At 41.1% G+C, this 25,985-nt stretch overlaps 1 protein-coding gene across 1 annotated transcript in view; it reads right to left on the bottom strand.

The window, feature by feature from the left end:
* The window catches only part of SPATA5 (spermatogenesis associated 5), a 165,610-nt gene that overhangs the window by 8,616 nt on the left and 131,009 nt on the right, over positions 1-25,985 (bottom strand). Inside the window, exon 15 of the mRNA XM_027658913.1 lies at positions 23,643-23,807. Within this exon, the coding sequence (XP_027514714.1) occupies positions 23,643-23,807 (165 nt within the window). The remainder of the gene's footprint in view (positions 1-23,642; positions 23,808-25,985) is intronic.

Raw genomic sequence — 25,985 nt, 5'->3', positions numbered from 1 at the left:
GTATTTCTTCCCTTTCATATTCATAAACTCCTTCTCAGTTTGTGTCATGTTATTGTGAAAACCTCCTTGATCTCCTTAGTTTTCTCCCCCTCCTTCCTTGTCTAGGCAAGACAATATAATGCAAATTTCCATCGCTATGAGGACTTAGAAAATGGGTCACTTGCACTTCTCTTAACAAAGACATTTTATATGCAAAATTTACCCTAAACATTTTTGCAAATATGCATAGGGGGAAGCAGAGGAGGCTTCCTTCCCCTTCCTCCATGTTGTGTTTAGCTTTGCTTCTTAAGGTTAACAGCATTTCAACCTCTGTAACAGAACTAAGGATCACAACTAAAAAACCCTCAAAAGCCATTAAGGAACATCAGTGCAGGACTATCCTGAAGTGATCCCAAGGTTTGAGGGACACTTATGAACTGAAGTCACCATCAGGTTCTTTGCCTCCTGCTGTGGGGCTGGTTTACCTACCAGAGCCTAAACTCAGTCAGGGAAAAAATTCTGCTCCCCATCCAGTTTCCACCACTAGAGAAAGGAATTGTATCCATAGGAATTGTCCAAGCAGCTACAAAGAGAAAGGAGGAAAGAAAGATGAAGGGAACAACTGCTATGGAGATCAACAGCAAAGACAGAGAGGAGCCGTGGGCTGGAAGGGCTTTTGGCAGAAGGGAAGAAAGATAAAATGAGAATACGAGAAAAAAACCACACCAGTACCATGGGTTGTACAGATCCTTAATATCCCTCAGTTCAGATTTGCTCAGGATTTGCCTCTGTGCATGAGAAAGTACGAATTTTCCACTTCCCCATGTATTATATTTACTCTTTTTATGTTAGATGCACAGACAGCAGGACTCACACAGAAAAGTATTAACCTCTCTGCAAAAACAATAAAAGGTGATCAAAAGAATGAAGGCAGCATGTACAGGATGCTACCACAGAAGTACAGTTTTCCACACTGAACCAAAACCCAAATGCTATTTTCTCTCAGCTTTGTAATGATTCAGCATTGCAAAGATCAGGAGGTGTTCTTAACAGTTCCTGCTTGACATCAGATTTAATACTTTTCATTGTCTCTGGAAGACTCCGTGATATCAATCACTTGTTTTGTATGGCGTGAGCAAGTTTTAAAAGCATGAAATGTCAGAGGGAAACTGGATTTCATTCCCTCCTTTCACTTGTGTGGCACCACACAACTGGTACTTACCTCCTCAGCAGCCCAAATCTGGGAAGGCATGTGTTTTAGCCCAAAGGGTATGTCAGTGTGTTCACAGGTATCAGAAAGTGCAGGTTGCACAGCACAGGTGTGATTCAGAAAGCCCCTCTCGTGCTGTAATGAGCATGTCCTATTTATCAAGTGACTTACAAATCAGATTCATAACTCTGGAAGCTGGAATGGGTGCAGCATCACAGCAACACTCGGGCACTGAAGACTTTTTTGCCCCTCTATAACTATGTCAGGAAGAGCAGCTGTAGCACCACAGAGCCTGGAACAACGCGGCACTCTCACTCTGTGCCATTATGTGCTATTTGGCTAAATTAAAGGCCACAAGTAAGTCATATTGTATCCATAAGCACATGCATGCCACAGGCCTCTCCGCTTCCGATATTTCCCTCAGCTGTGGATCGTTCAAAATCCCATGGAAGACATATTTTAACTCTCATACGTTTGGGTTTTGGGTTTTTTTTCTGGTAAGAGGAAGACCTTCCACCCTTCAGTGGACACAGTGCTCAAACAACACTGCCAAATATTATATGATGTCCTTTCCAGAGTTAATTTTTAATTTCCTGACTCCACTGCATGAGAAATTTTCAAATTGTCTTGGCAGTCACTTCCCGGCATGTGCAGACCTAATTGCAGCAGTGAATGCAGAGTCAGCCCAAACGCAAACCTCCGGACTGACTGAAGAGTTTCTGCAGAATTAGTTACTTGGTTGAATTAAGTTCCAGAGAGACCCACGGTCCAAGAAATGATTGCAGATGTAACGCCAAGGGTGCAAACCTTTCTTGCCCCAGCCTGCTGTGCAGCCAGGGGAGGCAGGTGTTTTCAACGTGTCACTCAAAACACCGATGATTTCCCATTTACCTTTTTTAATGCCACAATTCATAACCCACAGATGTTGTGCACAGCTATAAATCTTGGCACCTTCTCCACTTCGAAAGAATTTCTCTTGGTATTCAATTTTCTTTGCTTTACCTTAAGTCACCCTAATCATGCTGACATCTACTATCGATGATTATATTAGCCCTAAAAGATCCTTAAACAAATGAAAAGGACTGACTTCCACTCCTAAAGTTCTGCTTCCAATTTTCTAAAGGAAATTAAATAATGTATAAATCAAATGCTGGGCGCAGGCCCAGGCAGCTGAACATCGCTTTGTCCTTTCAAAGTGAAGACGAAGTGTCTGCTACAGAAGGGACAAGCCAAGAGAAATAAAGCTTAACCTCAGCTCCATGTGAAAGTGATTTGGGATAATTGGGGGAATCTGCAAAGAGGTTAAAATGGGGACCACATACTAACAGGAGAACTTTACATGATGATCAAATATATATCAGGAGCTGACCTTCACCTGGAGGAGCTTGCACAGCCCTGTCAGCTTGTTACACCAGAGCAGAGTGCGAAAGGCAGGAGAAAGAAGAGATGAGCAGGAAGTCAAAAATCTATTTATAGCTGGCATTTGTCATGCCTTGGTAATCTTATAAGGGTGGGTTTTTTTCAGTTTGCAAGATTTATAACTAAGTACTGCCTGACAGCCTTGCAGCAAGTCAGCTACACAGTAAGTGGACACGCTACTTCCCAGTTCTCCTTTAGCTAATACTACTACTTAGATTATTAAATCGGCCATCAAGGGACTTCTTAATTTATGTACTATTGATGGACTGCTGATTCTTCTCTTTAACACACTATATACATATCCAAAAGGGGAAAAATCAATAAAAATGTGCTAGATATCTTCCTGGTATTATTTTCTGAGCAAGCGATTGCTTTAATCGCCACAAGGAATTTCTTAAAACCGTTGGGAACACATGTATTTTATAATATGATTTCTAGATTAAAAGAAGACCCTAATCAAGTCTACATGGCTTCAACACGAGTTCACACTGACATTTTTGCACACAGAAGAGTGGGTTTGAAATCTCTAGTCAGCATCAGACTTCACAATTAGGGCCAACATAACCCTATTCAGATAACCCAAACTTTGAAGGAGAGAAAAAGATGTGACGTGCTACTACTCTTGGCTATTTCCAAAATCTTCCTGTCCTCATCTTTACAGGGTGCAGAATATTGCAGATGCAACACAAAGGGCCCTTAATTTTAGATGGTGGAAGAGTTTAATCTTCACACGTTTGTAAGAAACCTGCAAAATTACTTTCAGCTCTGTCACTTAGCAGTTGTTAGGTCTGCCACAGCATGAACTGAGTAGGTGGCAAAGCAGGGATAGCCATGTAACACTTAAATATACATGTGAATTCAACATACATCTTGCTTAGCTGTTGCAACCACGTCAGGAAATGCTTCACTGTTTAAAAAAAAAAAAGGTAAATCCCCCAACAAAATGACTATCAATTTATTTCCCTTGTAAACTCTGTATACACACTCTTTTTTTTTTTTTTTTTGGTAGAGTTATTTTAAAGTACACAATGAGTGCTACTGCCATTTAAACTTGGGAGACAAGTTCATCAAGCACACTTGATTCAGAAGAACCAACAGGTTTACTGGGTTCACAGATTGTAATTTACCAACAAGTACCTGTGTCTTTTATGAGAGCTATAAAATATTACAATATGCTTCAAGAATGTTATTTCAGTAAGAGGCAATTCAGCCAACTGTTGAGAGCTGGAAGATTCTCCCATCCATCTCCCCGCTACCTCTCTCCTGACAGGCCCCCTGCAAATGAAGAATTAGCTTAAAAAAAGCAAACCAAGCAATGGAACTGGGGGGCTTTTGTGGCACCACAAGGCTTTACACAAACACTGCTAGAACAAACTCCTCTGTAAGACCTCCAAGTTTCGCATCACTTTGTCTCTGCAGGTTCCCAAATATCAATAGCAAGAAGAAAAAGCCAAACCATAAAGAAGGATGGGAAGAAGTAGGAAGTTTTCACAGAGTGTGGTTGTTTGCCATGCTTGAGTTTAAACAAAACCAGATGCACAGTGTGTTGCTCACACATGAAAAGAGGAGAGCCAAGAAGGGAAGGAGAGGCTTCTCTCTTTTCCTCTCTTCTGTTTCAAGAAAGCATCCCTGAAAGCACACAGGCATCTGTTTTGGGTTCCTCTGACGTCAGTAAACACAACTGAAGGAGAGCACATGCTTAAATACATTCCAAAACACTTATCTGCTTTTAATAATTGGAAGGTAAATGGAAGCTATAAATGAGCAGAACAAGTTCAACGAACGAGACCTTTTTCAACTTTAAGGTGATGGTACTTACAGGTTCTGCAAAACTTTGGACTCAGTAACACCCACTATCAGAACTAGAGACAGTTGCTAATGCAGGATTCAATCAAAATTATGCTAAAATTCATGGTCTGATGTTAACATGTGGTTAACACCAGTGTGTCACATTCCTTTGGTGCTTTATATAATTAACATTTAATAGTTAAACTAGTTACAGCTAGGGGTTTATGTGCAAAACACCTATAAGAAGTAGTGGCATCCTGGGTTCCCAAACTCCCACGTGATATGTATTTAACATAAAAATCTTCTACAAACTACTATTCTTCATTTTCACACAAATCTTCTGTCCCCAAGGTGTAAATTGCCTGCATTTCACACTTCAACTTGTCAAATACCCGAAGCAGAAAGCCAGGGACTTCCACTGACAGCTGGAATACAAGCAGAGAGCAGGCAATAAGGATAGTTACTCACTACGTGTTTCTACCTATTTTCTGGACATTGATGTCTCCAGTAAAAGGAAGAAACATGAAAGTCTGAGACAAGGCTACTCATCCCTGCCAGGTCACTTTGCTGTGGTCAGCAGCTCAGGAAGTGTGTGACTGGTGCTCTCAGAGAGGTTGGGAGAGGGATAAGAAATATGGGAGAGGGGTAAGAAATATGCCAGGGACCCTGGTGGGGTTAGGCAAAAGTCACTCCAAACAGAAGTAAGACATTTGACTATCCCTTAGAGAGACTGAATGTAGGATTACAGGTCTTGGCTCTGTCACAGGTGTCATTTTTCACCATCTAGCAAGCTCTGCTGACACCTGGGATGGTCTGCCTTCCTGAGATTAGTGCTCACTTATATTCCAGATCTCATGGACCATCATTAGAGGAAGGTGACAGCAGCCACTGGGATGCCTGGCATGGCAGGGACTGGTTCCACGGTCTGCCATGGGAGTTACTGCAGTGGGATCTAATTCCTCAGTAACAGGCAGGATCAGGTCCTAAATTAGCACTTCCCAGCTCTCATTAGGTTTATTCATCCTCGGGCCAATTTACCTGCTGGCATAACTCCCCCGGGGATTGTGCCAGCAAAGACTTTGGCCTAATAATTACAGATTAATTTCTGTAATATCATCTTTGTGTGGCTTTGGGAAGACTGCTTGTACATTCTGCTGTTTGTGGAAGCAAACACCAATTATGAAGGAAAATTCTGACTACATAACTACTCTTTCAAAACAGAAAAAAAAAAGAGTATCCTCGACCACTGGCAAAAAATCCAGATGGAAATATGTCTAACAAATATGGAAAGTTAATATGTCCTGTATATTACTTTGTGAGCTATTAGCACCTAAATATTCTCCATGGTCAAAAGTGTATTAATGAGCTGGAAGACAAAGTGATCTAATCAGAAGAGATCAGCAGTAATTTCTCCTGCAGAAGATTTACATGCAGCAGCCATGTGTGTTTGTTTATGATCTCTACATCTGGTAATGAGTTTTCGACTTGATGGAAAGCTGCGGTAGAATAATGCTCTGTTCCTCACACGGGCTAATTAATGCTCTATTTAATCTGCAAAAAGGCACTTTAAAAATAAACACTAATTTCCAGCAGCCCATAAAGAACAGGTAACAACTGAATCACATCACATAGGCCTAAAAACAGGTGTAGCAACTTCTCAAGCACTAAAAGAGGTGAGGTTTAGCTCCCAGAGTACCACATGAAGAATGCACACACACATATACCTCTCCAACACTACAAATAGTACATTAACAGGCCTTTGGTACCCTTTGATGATCAAAGCTGGAGTGATAATATGTAGGAATGACAAATACCAGTAAGAGATGGCAGAGCTAAAATATTCCCCATCACTCACACACTGAGTGTTAAACTATGTTTTGTGTTCACAAGGTACCTACAGTGACACTGTTGGCCATCACCCTCCACCTCATTCTGACAATTGATAAAAAGAGCAATAAATCATGATTTCCACAGTGACAGGAAAAGCAGTCAGTGCAAAGATGGTTAGATATTGGATCCCCATAAAAAAAAAAGGCCTGGGAGGTGGTATTCAGCCTGTCCTCTGCCCACAGAGTTGGCTGCAGGGGGAGCACAGTGGGGGCTCAGTGTCCTCAGCTTCCACTGGAGTCATTCCACTGCTTTTAGTCACTTCACCAAGACCTTGTCTCCACAGGATGTTATGCTGGAACAGCTACTGCATTTGCATTCACACCCTATCTCATTCCAGGATAACTTCCTCACATTGACGTGCCCTCAGAAGTACAAGAGCATTTGTCTGTGGCTGCATTTAGCCCTAGGCTGGAGTCTCACAAGGTAACAGAGAATAGAGATTTGGCTTTATCTTATAAACTGTGCTAATATATCTCACCACCCCTTGGATTGAAACCAACTGCTTCTCTCTAATCTCCCAATCGTTTCCCACAGAAAGCTCGTAGTTTCTTTAGCCCACAAAAGAAGACAAGGACATTTGGAAAATCAGAGGGATTGCAGGGCATGGAATGCCTGTGTGAGCTACATCCAACAGCAAATTTCCTAGCCTAAGACACCAGAGCTATGAAATGGCCTCTTTCAGTGACAGAGAAATTGCCATGGTGCTAAAAGAAAGCCTGCTTTGGCTTCAAGTACTGAGGAACAACACTGTAGAGCCTTGGGATGGATTCCCCAGCTGGAATTAAAGGTCAGTCAGGTAAAACAGATAAATATAGAGCAAACAAAGGAGTAGAGATTGAAACTTTTCATGTATATTGAAGTGACAATGTCAAAACAGGGCTTCTCCTGCCAAGCACAACTCCCACCCTCCCACTCACGCATCCAGTGTACAGAGTTTGTAACTCAGGACTTCTTGTGTGCTCTTTAGCTGCAGTAGAAAAGGCATTTTTGCAGTGCTTACAGCTCTGACCCCCAACCCTATCCCACTGAGACCATCTGCAAAGTCCTTGCTTCCCTAGCTCAGAATTCCCAAGGCAAGCAGCAAGGACCAAGCAGGAACCACACATGAAAGGGATATTCTGGCAGATACATCCTGTGAGGCACAGCCAGGTGAGCTCAAATAATGACAGGAACAGCAAGTTGTCAGAATGAAACCAACAATTCCCTAAAACTAGTTTGGTTTCAGGAGAAGAGAGTGCAGGCTGAAGTCTGCAGACATGTGCCAGGCTCTGCCACAGGACAAGCATAGGGGAGCAGAGGGAACATGATTTCTGGAGGTGATCGGTCTGCTCTGCACTTCCATTAAAGAATTCAGTGCCCGAACCTCCACGGGTTCCTAGGTCTGCAGAAACTAATTCTTTCTTCTTTTTCTTCCAAGATAAAACAAGTCAGATCTTCAAACCATGCAGGGTTGCAGTTTTAATGGTGCAGAATCCCCACGTACCCACTTCCTCTCTTCCCTCAATTCTCCTCTATCTGATTTACTGTTTACTTACAGACCATATGGGAAGCACGTCGGGAAAGCACGCATCCGGGTTCACGTTCCGAATAAATACTTTTTATGACTATTCCCATGACCTGCAGCAACAGACTAGATTAGTCACCCACAACTATGTATAATCACACCATCATTTAAATACATTTTCAAAACAGAATACGTTTTGAGATACAGATCAACTAAATATTCTTCTACAGGCTTCCTAACACCTATTTCCTACAGCTTAACCATTTCCACCTGAGATAGAAAGTGTTATCTTTCACCTTTCATATATTTATATATTCAATATAAACAGAAGAACATGAACATCTGGGTCCATGAGAAAGTGCAGCCTGCAGACTATCAGTCTGGGCTGCTCAGTTCTCTTAGCAAAAGAATGATGAAGCGAAGCAGGAAAAGAGCTGAAAATAGATGTTGATGCTGAAGTAAAAGTGCATGTATCAACATGTGCAAAAAACCCCAAAAAACTTCTTTTTTACTCTCTGTCTGTTTCAGAAAAGAAAACTCCCTCTAATTTTAGGTTCATCCAAAAGAAGAATTCCAAAAGCATTCTGCTGAACAGAGAATAGAATATTTCCCAAGCAGAATATATTTTTTAATCCAAAGGCAATTAAACAAAGGGTCAAATTCAACCTCACACAATCCACTTAGCAACAAAATTGAAAGAAAATATTGAAAAAAGTAATTTTGAATTGTAAGACTTAAAATCTTTCTAAGGTGAAACATTCTGATTTCTATTTCTAATGTAAAAAATTAAGTCAATGATATGAAACCAAAGAAACTATTCAATTTAGTGTTTCTAAATAATTTAACCAGAAGAAAGTCCAAAGCAAAATTTATAAAAATAAAACTAATATCTGCATTTCTTCCCATGCAAGCAATGAGACAGCTGTGTCCTGTACTACTTCATCTTATTCAAGATTTTATTTATTTTTTTTTTTAATTTGCCATCAACCTCTGGGTTGAAGAAAAATCTGATGCGTCCCTTTTGCTTTGGGAAATGGTTCTGGGTAGTCTTTTAAGTGTTGCTGCACATGCAGCTGCCAGGACTGAAGAATGCTTGGAGCTCTCCCCCACCTCCTCTCCCTACACCGTCCTCCCTGCGGAAGCTGGCAGGCTCATCTGCTGCAGGATACTTGGAAAACATCTCATCGGCCGAACTGACTGACTGCATCACGTTCCAAGCCTTAACCAGAACACATGGAAGTCTTTCTTTTGTCAAATTCATAAAAAAAAGATTAAAAAAGTAGAAATTTCATAAGGTGATTTGGCTTTTTATAGCTCTGTGTTTTTATGAAATGGAGGTCAGGTGTTGTTTCTACAGGCAAACGTTGGAATACTGTAACCCTCCAAAAAGGAAAGGGGGGGTTTGTTTTCCTTCTTTTTAAGAAATGCTTTCCCCCCATAGGTTTCTGAGATCTTTCCATCTCTCTACAATGCTGTAGCTTAGCAAAGCACTGGAGCAAAGGCTCAGCTGGAAGCACCTGAGTGAGCCTCCTCCTTGTCAGGGGAAAGGATCCTGGAGGAGGAGGGATTTGGCCTCCTGTCTGGAGTGAAGCACATGGTGAACAGCTTTGCTGAGCCGAGCGCACTCGCTGTCGGGCGCACGCAAGGCCCTGGTACCGACCCCGCTGCACAGAGTCAGCCTGTTCCTGGAACAGCCAGCCATCCATCTCTGCCAGCTGTTGCCTCCTCTGCCAGCTCCATTTCAACTTGGACAACGGGCTATCTGGAAAATTATTCAAAACTGCACATTTCCTTGTTGTTCTGCTTGTTTTGGGGGCAGGAGGCTGAAGCGGGAAGAGTCATTACATGGTGAAAAGCAAAAAAACACATTTTCATGTGCAATTACTTATATTAATATGTATCATTTTACATACATAGGACATCTACACATGGAACCTATTATTATTGAGGAAATGTTTTTTTAATGAGGAAGACTGAACAATACTTAAGAGAGAAAATGTTCAAACCAATGTTAATTTGCAGCAGAAGTAACAAAATATTTTAATAAAAAACAGTAACAAGACAGTCCTTCCTATTCAGGATCAGCCCTGTCCTATATTTACACCTTGAGAGTAGAATTCGACTTCCATGGCTTTTCCAACCTTTGCCAACCTCCTAAACTGAATTTAAACTCTGACTCCATTGAGGACTTTTAAGAGCAAGACCAATGCTTCAGCTCTAACCAGAGGTAGCTCATTAAATTTCTGTTTTCCAGATCCAAGGAAGCATTCTTCCTCCCTCCACTATTTTTTTTTTACCAAGCCTATGCCTGCCCTCCCTTCCTAGCCCCCAAACTCAACCAAAAATAAATTAAAGAAAAAGGGATTTAGGTAATACAACCACTTCTGTATAAATGTAGCTGATTATATTCTCAATTGCTGAGCACTGTTTCCTCTCCCTCTCCCTGTATGCTGGTGTTAATTAAGCTTTCCTTAAATGTTGCATATGAATTAAGAAGAAACAAACAACAAAAAAACCCTCACTATTTTCAAAGGAAAAAAATCTGGTGCTAGAATGTCCTGGCAGACTAAATATTAGTACAATAAAACTGCTGGATTTTAAATGGTAAAAATAAAGTGACTAAAAGCTCACTGTTTTAAAAATGAGAGACTTTCAAGAAAGACTGTTCCTGTAGGAAGGAGATACTTTCTTCCAGGAATCATCTCAAAACCAAGGATGAATTATTAGCATCACATACAAACCTCAAAATAGGCTCTCTCTGTTATCATAACGCAAATATTAATGCGTATTTGCTATTCCTGCCAAATGTTATCAGTGTTGTTCCGACTTGCAGGGAACAACCTGTTCCGTGCGGATCCTGGCTGGGCTAGGACTGGACTGGGTTTATCATTTTAACACCAGGATCATTGTTTTGTTCACCTGGAGAAAGCACAGCATGAGCAACGACACTGCACGGGGACACTGCACCGGGATCTGCAGGGAAAGCCTGATGAACTCTGGGACTGTCACATCAGTGGAGCAGCTCCTGTGGTCCAGGGAGCTGGCACTGGCCATGGCTCCCACCACTACATTAACTTAACCTCTTTATTTACTTCATTTATTTGGTTTTCAGCACTTTTCAAATAGGTTGAATGACTTCTGGTTTACTTTATGGTATCGGAATGGCAGTGGAACCAGCCATTCCCAAGTGGCTTGATGCAACCCACTGGCAACACCACTCAGGAGACAGGTACCAAAACAAGTGTGTAGCCTGAGAAACACACACTTTGTAATAATGCCCTAGAGGTATTCTGAATGTACATCCTGATGTTGAATGGCAAAACCAGTCCTACTTAGTATATGGCAAGCAATAAGGAGAATTATAATTTGTTCTGTTACTTAGGTTGCAAACAGACACCACCAAATTCAACACCGAGTCTTATGTAATAACTGATTTCAAATTACGAATGTCACGCAGTCATCATTTCAGGCTTTGAAATAGGTTACTTGTTACCAAATATGATGTGTCAAGCGATTTAATCAAATTCACAAGAAAGAAGAAACCCATGAGACAGTCCAAACCTATCTCCCAGCAAGCCCAGGACTGTTTTCAATCAAATGTGTTCTGGCAGAAGGGAGATTTATCACCACAGTTTCTTAATGCTATGTTTTATCATTTATCAAGTGTTCCTATCATGCTCCACGTGGTACTTTTACCAAGCACAAGAGGCTCACCTGGATTAACTCAGTGGGTCACTTGCTGCTTGCACGTCTTTGACGCTGCGTCTCTGTGGTCAGCTTCTACTTTTGAAAGAACTTACTGGATGACAATAATCTCTTTAGCTGCTCCAAAAAGACATGATAAGAGTGGTAGAGTTGAGTTTAAAAGGCTGCTCTTGCACATGCTTACATTAGCACTGAGGCCACACTGAGTTGTGCTCGATTTCAAAACTCTGGTTAAAAGGACAGGGATTCCTCTGCCACTGCTCCTCACAAACACATAGAGTCACATCTCTCATCACAAACCTGCAAAAAGCAGTACTGAAAGACCTGGAAATGTTCACAGTGGCTTAGCTTGGGACTAACTGACACTGAAAACATGCCTTCTCTTTGGAGCCATGAAAATGCAAGGGGTTTTCTTGGTTATGGAAAAATCATTTTACTAAAAAAAAAAAAAAAAAAAAAAGAATTCTGGAATGGTTTGGGTTGAAAGGGATCTTAAAGATGTCCTGTTCCAACCCCCCTGCCATGGGCAGGGACACCTTCCACTACCCCAGGTTGCTCAGAGCCCTGTTCAACCTGGCCTTGATACTTCCAGGGACGGGGCAGCCACAGCTTCTCTGGGCAACCTGTGCCAGTGCCTCACCACCCTGACAGCAAAGAATTTCTTCTATATGTCTAATCTAAGCCTTACAAGCCAGATAATGAAAACGTTTTTGGTTTAAAATGGCTTCAAAATGTAGCACATCTCCAGGACAAATTTCTGAAAATACTTAACGTTAGAGAAATAATTAAATATCTTATAAATGCTCCTGTGTAAGTAAGAAAGGAGACACAAATACATCTACATTTACACATCTGTAAAGACAGAGTAACACAAGTAGGACACAAGCCCCAGATGAGCAGCAGGTCAAATGAATGCAATGATAATACTACCTGAATGATAACATTACCAGTTAATTTCTAAAAAGTCTCTAACAACAGTAGAAACCTTTTTCCATCACATGAGAGACACTTTTTGGCTGCATTTATACAACACCCTGAGTAAACTGGCTGAACTGCAAAGACAGAACACTGTTCTAGAATAATGAAAGGAATGAAAAATCCTTCTGCTCCGGACTGACATTTATCAATATAAAATAGCCACTTTTACCATTGTTTGAAGTAAGGGAAGCAATTACAGTATGCAAAACCATTTTGATACCACTGCTCTATTTCCTGTACATGTTGGTAACCAAAGGCCTCCCCCTCCCCTCCTTACTGCTGTTCATTAGCTCTCCACAATAAACATCATCCTTCCATGTCACACGTTTGAGAGCACTCCGAAACCGGGAGGTTGGGCAACAGCACTGCTCTATGCAAAAACAGCCAAGTCCAGTCAGGAAACAGATTAATTTGAAAGCCTTAATTAATGACTGAACATTTATACAGCCAAGATTTATGAGTTACAAGGAAGTAAGTCCAAAACATAACACTCCCTCCTGCATGCAAGCTCTCTCTTTAATGGTAAACAATTAGCCTAGGGTAAGATCCTGTCTCAATGCCCAAGTTCACTTTCTTATTCCAACTTCCAAGCATTGATGGAAGATAAATGATTTCTTTTTTTTTTCTTTTTTTCCTGCTTTTCCATAAATATTGTTCCTGCTAAACATGGTTTAATGAAGACAAACTACACTTTTGCAAATTTAGGAGCAAAGAATGTTAGAAACGGAGAGCAAGTTTTCAGCTTTTAACATTCTGACTATACTCCACTTCTGAGAACTGACATTTCATTATGATGAGTGCTTGCTATTTGAATATTAAAACAAGACTGCCAATGCTTCTTTGGAACTCCTCAGGCCTTTAACTAGAAAAGTCAAAATCAAGAAAAGTTTTGTTCTCTCTTGTTTACACTGAATTATCGCACACATTTTCCTGCCTGCAAATTCTGTTTCGCTAACAAAGGAACGCGGTTTGGTTCTCTTTCCCCTTGGTTTGTAGAACACATAAATACAGAAAAATGACCACAGAAATGGCAAGATCCCATGAAATGGTGACATGGTTGATTACAAGAGCCTGTGATGAGCCCTCCAGCATGACTGTGTGCCCTCCCTGGCAAGGGGGCTCCCCAAAACACCTCTCTCCAGGTACACACCACGATTGCCGCTTGCACAAAGTAACCCGAAACACAAGTGGCACATGACTTTTGGGTTTGGGGTTGCTGCTTTCTGCTTGCTTGTGGCTGAACACCCCAGCTCCTGTCATGGGAAAAATCCCCACCAACTTGCCCTCCTGACTTCTCTCCTTTGGTCCCTCACCCTTGGCTGAACGACAAAAAACACATTGTGGAAGGAAAATCACCTGCCGAAGAGATGGAGCAGAAAGAGTTTTCCTGACATGGACTCACTACTACTTTCAAACACACAGAGTCTAATGTGTGAGCTGGGCATACCTTTTTTTAACCCCTCTTCATCAGTTTATCATCAAATAGGAGTTTACGGGGAGCAGTTCTGGAAAAAGCCAAAGTTGGTTGATCCCAGTAAAAAGCACAATAAGACAAAACAGAAGACAGACTGCTGCTCTCCCCCTCCTTCCCCTCCAATGGTGTGTTTCACTCTGCAATGTTAAGTGCAATAGCCATTTTCTAGTTTTATCACAAATTTACTTTGTTTGCTAGGAAATGAAGTAACAAACACCACAAAGCCCACCTCTGTAAGACACCAATTACTCGGAAAAAAAATAACTCCCACCCCCACCTCCCTAAAGAAGAAAACGAGCCATCAAACAAAATCCAAAGCAGCTCTTTTAGACTGGACAAAATGCTCTTGGTTCTCTTCCCCTGACAATAGGGATGTCAAGACTGATTAGCAGTTGCACTCATCTTGGGCTTTGCTCTGTTTTCTTCCACTGCAAGTGGTCAAGCCAGATCCGATGGCTCACTTCTATACACGCAATGCCATGGACAAATTACAGAAGACTAAGACCTGAAAGGCTTTTTTCCTACCCAGCTACCCTTGACGTTTTCATTGCTCAAAGACAGGAAACAAAAAGCCTAAGCTGAGAACTGGGTGATAGTTTGAAAAAGTTTAATTAAAAAGCAAAACAGACCACGGAATTGCTTCTAACATAGCTAATAATTTGCTGCAGAGTTGTTACTGCGCTGTTTCCATCCGCCAATAACCTTTTAATCCTTTTGCCAAAGGCAATCTAAAGCTTTATGTATTTCCATACGTATTTAAGGGTAACCGTAAAAGATAACTTGGAAATAACAGCTTCCAATTTCTGATATACAAAGATCTGAGCTACAACACTGCTTGTGCCCATCAGCTTTCCAGCAGGGCTCTGGAAAACAGAAATTGCAGGGCAAGAACGAAAATTGCCCTGTTTGACAATGTAGGTTTGGCTGCAAATGGATGAAAACTTCCCTGTTCCCACATTCAGCATCAGTGAATGTCTTAATTACTAACAACTTCTCAAATGGTTTCAGAATTAACACTGAGCAGCTTAATCTCACCAAAAAGCCACCAACTCCAACAGTGTTATGACTCAAGTTTGTGGTTAAAAAAAGAAAGCAGAACAAAAGCAGATATTTTAAATATTCTTCCTCCCAAAAAATCTCACTTAGAAAAATAAAATTATACGTAATCAAAACCTCTTTTAAAGGAATACAGCAGAGCAAATTTTCAAACTCAAATAACTTTATGGGATGAAAAGTGCATAAGCCTGCAGCTCATACACATTTTTAGGGATGGGAAACATTAAAGCATATCACAATTAAATTGTGATAATTAAATTATGGAAAGTTAAGGGGGGAGAAAAAACCCTCACCAAATACTTTATCAATAATGATCATCCCTCACAAAATAAACTCTAAATTCACTTTACACAAGTGAAATATTATTTCTATCATAGGAAAAAGCAATGGAAACAGAATAACTGGTGCATGTTCCACACAAATATAGTTTTACTAGTGACAGCTTTAAGTTTGAAATTAGGTACATTTATTGTTCAAGATATTCACAGTCTACTGTGATTTGATTTTATTAGATATTATGTTATTGTTTATTATTAGGTTCCAAATTTTTGCAACAGAAACAATGACTTTGCTGATGACTGCCAAAGGCAAACACCCTATTTTCTATGTACACAAAGATACCAACATGTTTGAATATTTTAATCCATACACAACCCCCACCTCTCCAATATTTGCCACTCAGTGAAGCATAAATAGTTAGTGTTGTCGTTACAATACATGTTTTTCATTCATAGCAACAATACTCAGGTAGATTAATAAGCTTTTACACCTGGGCTCTATTATTCCTCTGCCATTCATTAACAGTTCTTCCACCACGACAGCAATTTAACTGGCAGAGTCCCAGAAATACAAGTAGGTCAGCACGAGGTGTTCCTCTGGATGCCTTCGTCTGGTATAAACATCCTATCCGAGTTAGCCTTCAGGTACTATATTTAAATATTCCTAGTGCCAATTAACATCATAATCAGAACTATTTTAGATCTCATTGACCAAGTAGTACTCTTGTTTTTGGAGGATCGATTCTGTTAAGGATGGGAAGGTAATTTTACTGCAGAAGCCAGGAGCCTCCCACAGCTCTACTGGCTAAGTTGATGCCTGAGATTATGTCTTAGTGATACCTCCTTGAAACCATAGAATCATAGAATGGTTTGGGTTGAAAGGGATCTTAAACATCATCCAATTCCAACTCCTCTGCCATGGGCAGGGACAACTTACACTTGACCAGGTTGCTCAGAGCCCCATCCAACCTGGCCTTGAACATTTCTAGGGATGGGGCAGCCACAGCTTCTCTGGACAACCTGTGCCAGGGCCTCACCATCCTCACAGCAAAGAATTTTTTCCTATTATCTAATCTAAACCTACTCTCTTTCAGTTTGAAGCCACTTCCCCTTGTCCTGTCACTCCAGGCCCTTGTAAATAGCCCCTCTCAATCATTCTTGCAGGCTCCCTTCAGATACTGGGAGGCTACAATTAGGTCACCCCCAAGCCTTCTCTTTTCCCAGCTGAACAATCCCAATTCTCTCCACCTTTCCTCAAAGGAAAGGTGCTCTATCCCTCTAATCACCTTGGTGGCCTCCTCTGGACTCAGCATATCCAAGGGGAAAATAATATACATGTAAGGAAGGATAAACTGAACACTGACTGATAGCCAGACATTGTACACTATTAAAAGTAATCACAGCAGCCACTTAAGCAAGTCAGACAATTATTAATTTTAAGGGCGTGAGAAATGGCAATGGATATGTAAGAATATTTAGCTCCCTCCCTTCTCCCCCATTTATGAAAAATACAAATCAGTGATTTAATGGAAAATAAAACAAAAAACTTCAGACATATCTTTTGCTAATGTACTAAGACATACTCAATATTTACAGCAACTTGCATACATTGAGGATCTGGCCCTGAAGTTGGCATATAAGAGTGAAGGATCAGGAATCGATTTACCATGAATTGCAATGACTTTTTGATGACTTTCTCTAATTTTTGTGCCTTAGGACTAGAGTTGAGACAAACCCAAAGCAGCAAGTCCAATCCTAACCACATACCCGGTGACACATCATAACTTACAAGATCAAGTGCCAGCACTACAGGTTTAAATCAGAAAAACAGGTCAGTGTGAGGAAAAAGTGCTTATTATTTTTCCTTTTCCCTTTTTTAACATAAAAGCCAGTTCTGCTACTCTGAGCTGATATAAGCATTTGTGTTACATAAATGAATACACTTCAAAAGGTAGAAATAAGCCAACATTTTCAATTCCTTCCTGATCACTGCAAATGCAATTTTTACTCTGAACTTTATATACCCTATTTGTGATCATTACTGTAGTGAGAGCGTGTGCTTTAAGACATTGAAGAATAATCCCCACGCTGTCTGATTAATAAAAAAGAAAAAAAAAAGAATAAATTAAATTAAAAGTTGCTAGAAATAACTCACAGGCAAAAAATAAAACTCAAACAACAGCAGTAGCCTAAAGAGACATTTTTCCTTCAGGAATGAATTCCCATCTGCTTTTAAAGAGCAACATGTTTTTCCATTGCTGGGAATTACAGCCAAACCCAGGACAATAAAGCAGCAAAGCCAGAGGCAAGAGCGGAGGGCAAGTGAAGCTGGCTGACAGAGTATCAGTTTAGGTCTCCCTTTTCTAAGCCTGTGTGTTGGTGACAGCTCAACAGTCCCCTGTTGTGCTGGCAACACACTCCCCCTCTGCCACCCTCAACAAAGGGGAGCTCCTGGATACTCTGCCGTGTGTGGAGCAGGGAAGGCAGGGACAGGGAAGGAGACAAACAGTACAATTGGTGCTACTGGTAAATTCGGGCATCTCCCACGGCCTCGGATGGTTTGGGGAAACTACAGCGGGTTTGCACAAGCTCATGGGAAGGGAGCTTGCCCCTGACACAGGTGATGCTTCTATGGATGTTCTTTCTCCGAATAGGGACAAAAGAAATAACCCCGCAAAGGCACAGGGAGCTTTACGAGGAAAGGAAATCTCAAGTTTGAGAAGCAGTGGAATTCATACCTCAGCACTGCTTGGTGCTCATTCAAATTCCCCCTGGCTTTTTTCCCCCCAGCTCCTCTGAGGATCACTGTTCTCTGAGTTACTTAGGAAGCAGTTTCCACTGTATTCCTCCTGAGCTGTTAATGGGTCTGACCTTTTCGGAAACACTAATGCCCCTTCAGCCAGACGCATTAAATCTCCTCTGCTTGATTAAACTATTAGCAAATCTCACCGAAGGAGAGAAGGCTCTTTCCTAGATGGGCTTGCCATGCATAAATTTTAGTGCAAATACTCCTCTCTATACCGAACCTTACATTTTGCATAAACATGCTGATTGCTAACCAGGCTTTATATGTTCCCAGGGTGAGTGCACACAGCACTGTATCGGTTCTCAGTTGAGACACAACAGTGATCCAGAAAATCCATCCACTTTTGGCAACAAACCTGCCACCCCATCTCTGAAAAAATGCGCGATGGGAGCCTGATCTTTCTGAAATGCCTGAAAAGGAAAGTCTGGAGGAAAAGGAGAGATGGAGTAACACCACAAAGTCTTGTTTTCAGCACTGCCATGCCAATGAGTGATCACTCACATACCCAGGTGCTCGTGCTGCCCTCGTTCCCAATCTGCCCAAGCACATTCTGCACGTACAAGGTTCTTGTGAGACCAGCAGTGAGCAAAATCCCATGGGAAGTCCTGTGTAGTTAGTTATTTCCTTTCCGGTGATTCATCTCGTTTATCCCAAACACTGACATTCGGAAAACATTCCGAATGCCAGGTATTTCCTCACCTTCCAGCCACGTGTGCCAAACACATCCTTAGCACTGATAAACGTGTGTAGGAAGGCGGTGATCCCATATTACCCATACTGGATGAAGGCTGAGCCTCTTTTCCTCACCCACCCACACAAAAATGTTCACTTTGCAATGAGTGATATAAATTAACAGATCCTCTGTATCATTCCAAGAGAAACATCAGGAGTTCATCTGAGGCCTTAATCTTGCTGCATTGCAGTTTGACAGTGCTCCTCACTTCAAAAATCTGTAATGTCACTGTGATACCACATCTTGGTGTGGAGCTAAGCTGTGCCTTCAGAAGGAAAGGCCGTCCAGCAGTGTCAGGCCAGAGTCATTTCAGCCCCAGATGCTTTAACTACCAAAGAATATTTTCAAATCACACATTTCTGATGCGACATATGCATTTCTTGGTGGCATTTTAGAAGTACAAAATCTGATGGGCCAGTTCCAAAGTATGATGTGTTCAGCACCTTTGACACTCGCTGAATCCAATGGGAATTGAACGTGCTCAGGATTTAGCATAACTGAGCAGAAAAGCAACAAACATGTTTACATTTAAAAATTAAAACCCTGAGCTTCAGCCAGGACAAGATTTGAATGGTATACTGTTTTTTTCCCCATATAGAGAGTTTACTCTTTCGGGCTTTTTTTTTAAATTTTTTTATGCGTTCACTTCAAAAAGCCAGGGTCTCTTTTTAGGCTACTACATAGGATTGAATTCATTGCCCTTTAAAAATGGTAGGCAGAAAGCCTTTTCCTTAAGTCTGGAAGATCTTTTTCTTCACAGAAAGCTAGATGTAAAGAAAGTAAAACATCCTTATTTGTCAAATGTCCTTTTTTTCCCCCTATATCTAAGCCCTCTCTCCCCTTTACTGCAGATGTTCTTCATTAAAGAGACAATTTTTTTCTAATCTCTTAAAAGACTCTTTACCCTTCTGTACACCTATGACAGAACTCATCCTCATTCTTTTCATACTTAGTACCTTCCTCTGTAAGAGAGAGAGGAATTTGGAGAGGTTTTAGTTGTTTGGGGTGTTTTTATATTAAAGTTAACAGTTTAAATATGTCAATATCTGGTAAACAAGAACATGCACGTTTTGGAATACATATTTTAAGAGTCAAAGGCTTGAGCTGATTGCAGCTAGTGTGCTGCTGCAAAGACCTTTTTGGCATCAAATCTGCTTTTAGTTGAGCCAGAGCAAACCTTCATCAGCTTGCTTTTCTTCCCCTTCATTCTCTGTGCTCCCATTGAGAGTTATTGCAAAGTGAGAAAGATATTTTTTACATTAACTGTTCTGCTTCGCCTAAGAACCAATGAAAGATTTACAGGTTCCAAGATTCCCGCTTTACTATTGTGTCCTGTAAGCATGGAAACTGATAATACTATAGAAACCATGCCAGCCTTGGCTTTCACCATGACCTGCTTTCCACCAATTTAAAAGCAGTCAGTCCCATTATCTTAGTTCTATTAGCACACTCATCTGAAGAATATTGTCATCATATCCAGATTATTTAATTTTTTATTACTTCTAACCAAATTCAAACTCAAAACAGCTCAACACTTGATTTCAGTTCCTGCCTAAAACTCCCTCTCCGCTACTGTCTTTTAAATTTTAACAAAAACATCATCTGACTGGAGCTCAGACAATAAAAGAGGGTCCCTCACTCTACTAGGTTTATTTTCCTTTTTATTACTTACTTTCTGGTAAAAAACATTTCTACAGTGGGGAAACACTGGCTTCATCCCTTGCTCATCTAAGCCCAATTTAAAAACAGTGGAGCACCTGAGTTTGTGGAAAGCCAATCTTTCCTAGAGATGGGTTATATGGCTGCAGCAGCACCATGAAAACAAGCAAAGAGGAACTCACACGGCTTGTACTTTGAAACATCGCTTTTAAATACTTCTGTGGCCAGATCTTTAATTAGTCCTACTTTAGTGAGAAATCAAACAGATAAAACTTCTCAGTATGAAGTACAGCAGTGAAAACGCTCTAGGAAAAATCTGTGATCAAATTGGGAACAATCTCAGAGTGAAGGCATCCTAATTATATAAAACTAATAAAAAACATTAAAAAATATTGATAAAATTTGGACCTCCTGAAAGTTTGCCCAAAATAACATGCAGAAACACTAGATTAAACCTTATAAAAGTTTCGGTGCAGCATGATGTTTGTTGTTTTCACCATTTTTATCACTTTTAAGGACTTCTCCTCTGTGCCTACCAATTTCTCTCCTGATTTACAGACACTGAAGTATCCCTGAAGCAGAGCCTCAAGCACTGCTGCACAGCACTGCTCCAGAAGAGGCTGGAAATGCAGATCAAACTCAAATCAAAGTATTTCTAGAAAGCTGAGAATTTGTTGGACCTAAAAGCTAATTGTACAGACATTGCTTGCCTAGTGCCCTTTTTTATTACATTAAACTTCACTTACACACGAGAGAAGGAAATTGTAATTCACCCTCATAAATTATCTTCCATTTTCTCTCACATGAAACAGTGGGAAGTAATCACCCTATTTTGCTATCTTGATATATCTTTAAAGGTACTCATTAAGAGAAACGTGCATCCAGCAGGTGAACAGAGATAACTGGTCATAAGTGATGACAGGCAAAAGTATATGCAAGTATCTGATCTGAAAAAGGGCCAAGTTGGAAGCCAGATGCTCACTGAACTATCCGCTTTACTGGCTTGTTTATTCAGCTCACGGTGGGATGATTCAACGCATCTTTACACGCAACTCCCTATTCATACGGCATCTTCTAGTCACAAAACCAAGCATTTTCCATTTCTTTTTCTAAACAAAGGGTAGAACAGTGGAATGGGAACTTGCCATTCAGCAGCGGAAACTATTTGTAAAGCTGGGAAGCTGGAGACACTAGGAAGAAAAGGCTTTAATGAAACTGGCCACTGTGCGTGCCAACTGCCAAGACTTCTTATGTATTCTTCCAAGGAACACTGACTGAGGCTTTTTCTGTATTTACTCTTTGCATCCCAGTTATTATAATACTTTGAATGATGCAAAAGAACAAAATTCATGAGAAATGCTGTGTTAGAAACAGGCAGCCCTTTTTTCCCCCTGCAACTAGTGTGTAGCTGCACTCAATGACCCATTAACTTATTTTTGGTTCTGTACAAAGCCAGCACCAAGACATTTGCGACTCATTATCAACCAGGCACAGGAATTCACCACTAGAGCTTCAGCTGATCCAGATCCAAAGGAAATCCCCATATGCTTTGCTTAGAATTTCTAAAATACAAGCGTTACAGTTGTTGCCTGGTAAGACATCAGTTTCCATACACAACGAAGGATATGTTTATATTTATGCTTTTGGAGGCTTGTAGCTCAGCCAGAGGCAGAGAAATTTCCCTAAGGCAGCAAAAGCTGTATCACTGTCACCCGGATATGAACACAGTACTGTTTCAGGTCACTGCTCCAAAGTGTGGGGGCAGTAGAGCTGCAACAGTTTTTCAAACCAACACTTAAGCCTGAAACCCTTTTCATTGTTGCCTTTTTTCCATTAGGATAGCCCACATTGTGTGGAAATGAGATGTGCTACACAAACCAGCCTTGCTCTCTACACAGCTTTCATTCATTCTTTCCCGGAGCACAGCCTGTCCCGCGCTGTGGAGGAGAAAAGATCTTCTGTGTTCAACTTTGGTGTCCCCTGTGACACAGGTTCCCAAAATCAGGCCAGAGCACACTCAGCAGTGCCCTCAGCAGCCAGAGGTTACTTAGTAGGCAACACAGCATTTTACATCATACCAGCATTTGAGTGATAGCTAAATGAGCCGAAATCTTGCCTGGAACATCATATTCAATGAACAGTCCATTGAGAAAGGCCTTCAGCATTACAAGAACCACACAAACACTCCACCATCACCCTCTCTTTTGGACCAAGACAAAAGTTTACCTTATTTCCTTGCCCTTGTAAACAGCACACTGAAAGCTGGAGAGCTAAGGCAAGCACATCACATTTTCCACTCTGCTATGGAAAAAGCAGAAGGTGACTGTGTAATTAAAGATGTTGCGATAATACACTAGGACTGCTTACAGGAAGGTGGAAATTCTGGTCTTTCGTACCTTTTAAGGGCTTGACTTGGCAATCTTAATAACATTCTTTGAATTTTTGAAGTAATATAATTACTCTCAATTAATTAAAATGAGGAAAGAATGAAATATCCTTTCACGAGACACTGACATGAATAATATTCAGGGAGCAGAGTGGTGACCACTAATGTACTGCTACTTATTGTAACTGACAGGTAGCAGCATCTGAGAAAGTTTCTCCTTCTACCCAGGACAGGAAATAATTGTCTGACATTCATTGTCAGAAGGTAACTAATACCAATGAGCTGTAAGAGTAAAGTGCAGCTGTGAGGTCCTGATTATATGGAATAGGAACACAAGCTTCAAAGTGACCAGTGACTGCCTTGCAATTCCCCTACACTGTTTCATAACTCCATTTGAGGCTCTCAGTCACAATCCTAAACTCAAAAGATCCCTGAGGATGTGGGGAGACCCAGGTGAACTGCCTGGAGAGTCTGGGAGCACTTGCCTCTGCCTCCCTCCACTCCTGGTAGCACATCCTTCATGAGGCCATCTGGGATCATACTGTGGCTCACCTTGGAAGAGACCCTTCCCTTGGCAACAATCCTCTGATGGAGATCTCGAAATAAAAAAGCCCCAGATTGCATTCTGCTCTCTGAGCAGAAACACAGAAATCTCTCAACCCTTCCCTTTCACAATTCCGACCAGCACTTGGAGAAGGCTAAAGGGGTGGTATCTGGACGATGATACTTGAGTTCAACTCAAACATCGTTTTGTGCAGCGACTCCAGAAAGTTTTACCTCTGCTCCTGAGTACTTCTGGGTGTGCTCAACGAGCTCAGCTAAGCAGACTTCATCGCTCACTGGCATGGACTGAAAATGAAGTTTGAAGATCTCCCTGCGAGTGGCTGCATCTGGCAACGGCACGTAGATAATTCTGTCTATTCGTCCTGGTCTCAGCAAGGCCTGCAATGAAACCACAGGAGAAGTTATAGCACATCAAGAGAGTAAAAACCACAACTCAAAACCAACAGCACCACCAAATAACCAACAATTTCAGCAAAAGCAAGAAGGTGCACAAGAAAAGACAGTAAGGCTACTCAGCTTGTGAAATACCAGTTAATGGAAAAAAGGAATCATAAAGGAACTATAATAATTTTCCTAAAATAATACTTTTAGACTTGTTGCAAGGTGTGCTGGAATGCTAGGGCTTGGCAGACGGACAGGTGGCAATGGACACATCCCAAGTTCAGATCTTCCATCAAGACATCAAGCGGAGAAAAAAAGGATTTTTGAAGTGAAGCTTACATTCTGAATTCATGTTGCTTTATCCCAAATTATTAGAGCTGCATGTGCTTACAGAGGAACAGATTATTCTGACAGGCTTTTTATGCAAAATAAGGTAACAACAGAGGCCAATGATGCTCAGCTTCAAAACAAGAGATGGAAGGAAAAAATTTCTAGAAGAGAAGCACAGCCTTGGGGCAGGTCATCGGGGAGGCTGTGGAAACTCTTGTCCTCAGGGGTTTTATGGCTCAGCCAGAGGAAGCCAAGCTCTCCCTGATCAGGTGCTGGCAATAGTCCCACATGTGCAGAAGGGGGATCACAGGGCCTCTGGAAGCTCTCTCTAACCAGCATTTCTGTGACTCTGTACTTTCTGGACAGGGTCAAAAAGTAAACATTGTCTATATATAAAACAGTTATATCCGATATACAGGAGAAGCCAAGCTCTTAAATACATGAGAAGAGAGGAAACTCATTTCCCTATATTTATAAAGAAATCTTCAAGATTCTTGAAAACCATCTACAGTAAAAAAAAGTAAAAACCCTCCTAGCCTTTCTTACTTGATATATGAAAAAAACCCCTTAACACAATAATCCTGTGCATAGCGAATGCACATAAATAGTATTTAAACTATTTTTTAAGAACTGAACAATGTTTATAAGATTCAGCATGTAACCTAAATTGTTTTTATGTTATGCTTCTCCCTTGGGCAGAGTAGTTTGAGTTCCAGATGACTAGAGATATTGCATGGCTGTCCTGGGCTGTCAGCCAATAAGTCTTTTCCCAGCCTGATCATGTCAGTGAAAGTCATGCTGAAAAAATAGTAGGAAAGAGCTTTCCTTCCTGCACAGCATTGATCAAGTTAACACCCTTCCTAGAGTTTCTTTAAAAAGACTGTTGTGGTGCTTCAGAGTGGAAAAATGTATCCTGAATGTTAAGAGATGTCTTGTTATTTTTAAAACAGAACATGAAAATGCTCAGCAGAAAGCACACGGCACCATGGTGTGCTGCAAGGAGCTGTGTAAGGATAGAAGAAGGAATATATGTGCTGGGAAGACCAAAAGGTCTATATCCATCCCTGTACCCTGTCCTTGCAGTGGTCAGTGCTAGATCCCTACCAAAGAGAGCAAGAAACAAGTTGTCAAGAGCACTCCCGATACATCCACCAAAGAACTCAGCTCACTGCTGATAACTCAATGAGTGTGTAATTCAGTGTCTAAATCGTGCGTGTTTGTCAGGATGTTGCCAATTTTTGTCAAGGCACTTGAAAGAGAAATTTGCATGTTTCAAGACTAGGCTTGGAGGGAGAGGAATTATTACTGCAATTGTATTCTGCATGCTCTTAAGGAAATGCCCATAGCTAATTCTATTATTTAGAAGAAGCAAGAGATATTCATGTGAGTATGGTGGTGTGCCTCTTTTAAATCAAGGCAGATTTCATCAGGACACCCAGATAACTGGAACGTTTTCTAGAGCCAGCTTAGCTTCCAGTGATGAATGACCAGGGCTGTTGTGCAAGTGGGAGAGGAAAAATGCCTGGTGCCAATGAGCTGGGGGCAAGCACTCCATTGCCTCGCACTGGCTTTTGGTTCTGAGAGTCTCCTAACAAGACAGAGCACCCACACTGGCAAAGCACAACTGCAGATGTAACATAGAGAATATACTTCTTTTGGTCAGTTACTAGAAACTGTATTTCCTCCAGTTTGTCCCCAAAGGTTTGTGTTTTATATATAGTCATAGCTGGAGGCCCAAGTTTTAAACACGCTATCACTATTTTCTTACTACAATCAGGCCTAGGGACCTTGTCCAAGATGGCCAGATGTGCTGGGAACTGTACAAAAAAAGCACAAGTCAGTCTC

The sequence above is a fragment of the Corapipo altera genome, unplaced genomic scaffold (genome assembly GCF_003945725.1).
Source record: "Corapipo altera isolate COAL_440 unplaced genomic scaffold, ASM394572v1 255, whole genome shotgun sequence".
Classification (NCBI taxonomy): domain Eukaryota; kingdom Metazoa; phylum Chordata; class Aves; order Passeriformes; family Pipridae; genus Corapipo; species Corapipo altera.
The sequence above is the reverse complement of the archived record's forward strand: the minus strand, read 5'-3'. Positions and strand labels throughout refer to the sequence as shown.